The 6,231-nt window shown below is 40.0% G+C and overlaps 1 protein-coding gene across 1 annotated transcript in view; it reads left to right on the top strand.

Moving 5' to 3' along the window:
• Positions 1 to 6,231, top strand: part of AFDN (afadin, adherens junction formation factor) — a 182,195-nt gene that overhangs the window by 151,447 nt on the left and 24,517 nt on the right. The window contains exons 23-28 of the mRNA XM_019526929.1: positions 1,494 to 1,559; positions 1,744 to 1,817; positions 2,412 to 2,530; positions 3,860 to 4,054; positions 4,334 to 4,425; positions 4,884 to 5,072. Of these exons, the coding sequence (XP_019382474.1) occupies positions 1,494 to 1,559; positions 1,744 to 1,817; positions 2,412 to 2,530; positions 3,860 to 4,054; positions 4,334 to 4,425; positions 4,884 to 5,072 (735 nt within the window). The remainder of the gene's footprint in view (positions 1 to 1,493; positions 1,560 to 1,743; positions 1,818 to 2,411; positions 2,531 to 3,859; positions 4,055 to 4,333; positions 4,426 to 4,883; positions 5,073 to 6,231) is intronic.

Below are 6,231 nucleotides of genomic sequence, written 5' to 3'. Positions count from 1 at the left end.
TGTGTGTGTGTGTGTGTGTGTGTGTGTGTGTGTGTGTGTGTGTGTAAAATCTCCTGCTTGGCCTCCCCCTGTCACTCCCCCCCCAGCCCCTTGCAGGCTGGAACATTGCCTGCCTGTAGAGAGCTCTTTGCAGGCTGGCAGAGTTCCCTTGTAACTGAGAAAAATCTGCATTTTTCTCAGGTAAAAGAGAAAATCTGTGGGGGGTTTTCCTTGGGAAATGGAAAACTCGGATCCCTGGTCGTCATTGTTTTATTTATTTTTGTTACATTATCATCAAGTGGTCACATCTTTCTTTGCTGGGTCCTTCACAGATGCATGAGAAAAGGCAGGCCCTAGTCCCAAAGAATGTTTTTTCTTTATGTCCCCTCAAGGTTAAATAAATCACCAGCTATCCTCTGGCCATGTAAAAGCATTGGATTTCTACCAGGAGAATTGCTGTTCTCCCAGCAGTGACAAGCACCTTCAATTTCTCCCCCAGGGAATCATGTCCTTTCTGGGGGAGAAATCTATCTTCCAGGTGTCAAATCTGGAAGATTTCCCTTGCAAGAGAAACTGTCTTGCAAGAATGAATGCTTGTAGGTCTGGTCTGGAGGGGGGGATCAGTGGGGCAATGTTGCCTGCTTCTTCCCCAGGTTGGGGACTGCCCAGTTTAGGGAACAGGCTAGGAGATTTGCCCTCACTGCTCCCCTCCCCTCCTAAACCAGTCTGGGAGGGGACTGGAGCAGCCAGGTAAAACTCTAGTCTGAGACTGCCAGGTAGAGAATGAGTTCCCCAGCTGCTGCTCCTCTCTGCTTCCAGTAACTACGAGCAGAGGATCAGCTAATCCTTGCTCTCTGCCTGCTCAGCCTGGGATCCCAGTCTTTATGCATAGCAATTTTTTTTTAAAGCCAGGTGACTCAGGTGACTTCCTATTGACATCCTGTCCCCTTCCTGGGCAAGCTAAAGGACAGGCTATCGATGTAAAGCTCTATGGCCCAGGGAGCAGCTCTCTAGTGCCCCTGGCTGGACACCTTACCTATCTACCTCTCCAGTCAGGGCTGGAACACGTGAACAACTCCTGTCTGGCCTCTGTTTCATTACCGTATGAGCAGTGTAACATTCTGATGTGCCACATGATCTTAAGGCTACAGCAAGGATACAACTTGCCTCTAAAATGACAAATGAGGATTTTTTCATTAAGGAATAAAATAAATATTAAACAAAACTCAGTGGGTCTTTTTTGGTGTTGTTGCTTTGTTTGTCATGGAACCAAGTATCTTTTGTCTTGACTGTTTTTCAAAAAATCCTATAATTAACACCTTTTTCTCTTCTTGGTATCTAAAAGATGTGAACCTCTTCTATATTGCAGTCAGCTGTTTTTTTGGGTAACTTGGGGATGTGTAAAGCCATTGAGAAACCAGTATCGGGCATACCGTGATTCAGATTCATGGAAAGTTAGCTTACAGGAGAAGTGATTTAAGTGTAACCACTGAGAAATATCTTTCTTTCTGCAGGGCGCAGGTCAAGATAAACTTGGAATCTATGTCAAATCTGTTGTAAAAGGAGGTGCTGCAGATGTGGTTAGTAAAGTTTATAAATATTAAAACTGTTAAAATATGAAAATGTCTAATGGAGAGGTCGCTCTAATAGAAATGTTTTTAATTCTTTATTTGGTTGTTAAAATGTATTGATATTTATCTTGATTACATACCAATACTTTCATATAGGTTTAAAGAATGTTTTCTTTCCTCAACTTGTACTTAGGATGGTCGCCTGGCAGCAGGGGATCAACTGCTCAGTGTGGATGGTAGAAGTTTGGTGGGGCTGTCCCAAGAAAGGTACAGTATACTTTTTATCAGGTGTGTGTAGAGGAAGTCAATACCGGTATATTATAGACCACAGTGAGTAAGAGCTTTGGCAGTGTAATGAAAGAAATGAGAGTTGGATTTTGGGATATTTCTCTCTATCTATTGTCTTATTAAATGTATTGTATGCATCTTCAGTGATAAAGGCCTACCACTGAATTCCTTCCATAGTTTTAGATGAGTATTGCCATAGCTGTAATAAAGGGATCTATACGAGGAAAAAATGCTGTTCTTGGAGTTTTGAGTCTTAAGTTGGAATAGAGGTTTTAAGCAAATTTCTAGTTCTAGATTCTAGTTCTAAATTTTTAAGTATTTTGGCATTTGGTATGCACTGCTGAAATTTAAGATTGGTAACTGTCTATATAATTGCTCTTTTTATATTCTTAAATCCATTTGGTACTCTTTTCTAATCTCCCAGGAAGAATCAGTGCTTTTAAGTACAAAGCTGAGGGTGTGGAAAGAACATTGTTGAATAGTACCTGTAGTAGTAGTGGCATAGAAAGGATTGTATAGAGAGGTACTAATTTAAATGGCATTGTGCTTAGTTCTTCTTGACTCTTATCACAGGGCAGCAGAACTCATGACAAGAACAGGTTCTGTAGTGACCCTGGAAGTAGCAAAGCAAGGAGCAATTTATCATGGTCTGGCAACCCTGCTTAACCAACCATCCCCAATGATGCAGAGAGGTAAACGATTATTAATGCTAGTGTCTTTTGAATTAGCATGTAGGATTACCAACTATGTAATTTCATCTCTTCTGTCCCAGTTCTGGAAATCACCTGAGCACATGTTTTAACCATATAGTTTAGTATCACGTGGTGGTCATATGCTTGCTTGAATTGATACCCTAAAGAAATTTTAAGCACGTTCATGAAATGAAGAAATAATCTGTCCCCATTCAGAAAGTGGGATAATGTAAAAAGAAAAAAGGCATCTTCCAGATGCAGTGTACGTATTATGTATTAAATTTAGCTCATCCAAAGGTGCACAAAGGTTTCTGTGGGCAAGACTGAGAAATTGGGTATTTTTAGGAAGGTTGGGTAAGAGAGAGAAAATACATAAATGCCCTTCTTTTGGTAAGTCACAAAAGCCATGGACAGGAAACGTACCTATTCTTCCAGAAGATTCAGCTTATTTTTACACACTGCATAGAATATTATATTAGTTATATGTCTAATAGTAAGTAAGTGCATTATCCTTAAAGAAGTTGAAATTCGACTTTCGCAAGTTATTTAAGCATAGATCCATCTTGGAGGGATTTGCTCTAAATAAACGGAGAGGCCTACAATTCAGGGAATTTTTTTTCTTCCCTTTAAAAAAAATAAAATAAAATAAAATAAAAAATCCCTCCTTGAAAAAATACTGCTTGCAGAAGAAGTGGTAATACTTGTCATATCTAGTTTAAAGAAAAAAAAGAAAAGAAAAGCAAGTCAGAAGCCATTGTACCATATTTGGTCTTTGTTTTTCCAAACTCAGAAGCCTTTGAAATGGCTGTTCTTAATTTTCTGTATCTAGTCTCTCTTGCTTTTATGATTGCCTTTTTTCTCCCCAATATGATGGGGATTCCTTTGAGAGTCAGTGTTTTCATGACTTAGTGACAATTTTATAGAACTTTTATGTGAATAATACAGTACATGTTGGGAGCTTTCCAAAGTTGAGTAGAATTGCATAGAAAGGAAGGGGTTAAAAGAATAAACCCTTATTACCCCAGCTTACAGCACTGCTTCAGACACCATATGCCTTTCAGATTAATCTAGAGATTTCTTTCAGTAAAAGTTGCATCTGGCTTTGCCAAATTTTGTGGTGTCTGTTGCAAAATCCTTCTGGAAGCCTGTGAATCAAAAGAATGTTATGCTGTCAACACAAGAGTGGGATTGTGTAGCTGAAAAACTTATGCTTTTCATATCAGCATCCGTTTTGCTGTAAGGTCCAGTGTTTTGTAAAGGAATAAACTGGGTGGTGATTGTGCAGATGGAATGGGAGGAAAATAATGTACAGATCCTAACCTGTTGCAGTTTCTGACCGGCGTGGCGCAGGTAAACCCCGACCAAAGAGTGAAGGTTTTGAGCTGTATAATAACTCTGCTCAAAATGGGTCACCTGAGAGCCCTCAGCTGCCTTGGACAGAGTACAATGAACCAAAGAAGCTTCCAGGGGACGACAGATTAATGAAGAATCGAGCTGATCACCGCTCCAGTCCGAATGTGGCAAGTAAGCAAAAGTCTAAACGTTTTATTATTCTACTGAACATTTATTTTTCTTGCAGTTTTCTTCCCCTAAAAAGAGGGAGAGATGTGAATGGTTAAAATGATTTACTTAAAATACTGACACTGTCATAACAGTAGTGAGGGTAATTTTAGTAAAAGTGAAACTAAATTTCATTGCAGCATTATTATTGCTGAATTTTCATTGGCTGATATCTTATTAAATATGATGTAAATGCTTGCTACTGATTTTCATTTAACAATGCCTTCTTTAACTCTTCAATAGATCAGCCTCCCAGTCCTGGAGGAAAGAATGCTTATGCTTCTGGAACAACCACCAAGATAACTTCAGTCTCTACTGGAAATCTTTGTACAGAGGTCAGAAGTGGCAAACAAAAGATTGGCTGTTAACATCCTTTAAATATCAATAGAAGTACTGTGCTTGAGTTAAGCAGAAGTTTCAGTGAAGAATGTTAACTGAATGTCACTGAACAGTGATTTGTATTTATTCTTTTTCAGTGTTACTTAACGAGATTATATTATTGGCGCACTACTGAAGACTATCACCAAGTTTTTGTCGTAGCATTACTATTCAGACTTGTTTGTTAGAACTAAATGTATGCAATAAGTGGTGTGTACTTGATTTCAGAGTGCACAAGCCATGCATGAGTCAAAACTTACAGCATATTTCATTTTAGACTAATTTTAGGCCTGTATTCATTTAGCTTAAGATGAAATTGAAAGCCACGTTTAGAAAATTTGCTTTTTAAAAATTGCAAGTTAAAATCATTGTGTACAGAATTGATAAAATGTAGTTTGTCCTCTACCTTTTACAGGAACAGACACCGCCACCAAGACCCGAAGCTTATCCTATCCCCACACAAACCTACACCAGAGAATATTTCACATTCCCAGCTTCCAAGTCTCAAGATCGAATGGGTCCTGCTCAGAATCAGTGGCCAAATTATGAAGAAAAAACGCAAGTCCAGGCAGAGAGTAGTCACTCAATCAGTGCTGCAATGCAGGTTAGAAATTTGTATTACAAGATCTAAAAAGCCTTGCTCTTTCTCTAGCAGATCACTCAAGGCACTTGTTCAGAGTGCTAACGTTTCTCTTTTAAAACATCTCAAGGCTTCCAGAGGGTGGGGGAGTGTTTTGGTTTTTTTTGCAGAAAGCAAAGAGAAGTCCCAGCCCCTATGCAAGTTTGTAGAAACTTGCTGAATTCTTTTTTTAAAGAGAGTAGAGAAATCTCTGAATTTCAAGACCAACCCATTGTCCTCAGTAAAATGTTTACTTGAGAAATATAAATTATATTTCAAGTTCTCTCACTTGAATTGAGATGAACATTATTACCATGGAGTCCGAGTGCCCCTCAATCTTAAATGCGTTTATTTCTACCCCTGTAAAGTTTGTGAAGTACTGCTATCCCCATGTTTATTGTCTGAAGTTGTACAGGAAATCTGTTAGGGGAGCAGGGAATTGAGCCTATTTCTCTGAAGTCCCAGGCTAGTCCCTTAATCACTTTCACATTTCAAGTAAGCACAGAAAAGGTTTAAAAGTGGTGGCTAAAAATCGCCATTGAGCCTCAACGCATAAAGAAGGAATCCTAAAAGGAAGGTAGGAACTGATTTTGCAGGCCACATTTATGACAGTAATCCTTATGCATGCATACCAGTAATGCCAGCGCATCCCATGGTAATAATTTGTTACCTGCAATCATTACTTAACATCTTGGTGGCAAAGCCATGCAGTAAGGCAGCAGCCCTAGATTTTAGGAGGGCAAACTTCAACGAGCTAAGGAGGATAGTTGGAGAAGCGCTGAGGTCCCGGAGGGGAGGGGAGCCAGGCGTCCAAGAAGAGTGGTCGCTCCTTAAGGAGACGATCCTCCAAGCCCAAAGGAAGGTAATCCCAACGAGGATCAAAGGGAGCAGGAGAGCACACAAGCCTCCATGGCTCACCAAAAGCATCCAGGAATATCTCCTTGCTAAAAAGGAGGCTTACACCCAATGGAAAGAAGGGGTCATCACCAGGGAGGGCTATTCTGCAGTTGCTCAGGGATGTAGGGGGGTAGTTAGGAAGGCCAAGGCAGAGATGGAACTGGGACTAGCTTCCCAGATTAAAGACAATAAGAAGTCCTTTTTTAAATACATAGGGGGTAAGAAGAAGGTCCTGGGTAATGTGGGC

The sequence above is a fragment of the Gavialis gangeticus genome, unplaced genomic scaffold, assembly GCF_001723915.1.
Source record: "Gavialis gangeticus isolate Ggan-Ray unplaced genomic scaffold, GavGan_comp1, whole genome shotgun sequence".
In the NCBI taxonomy this organism is placed as follows: Eukaryota; Metazoa; Chordata; order Crocodylia; family Gavialidae; genus Gavialis; species Gavialis gangeticus.
Note: the sequence above shows the minus strand (reverse complement) of the source record. Positions and strands in the feature narration are given on the sequence as shown.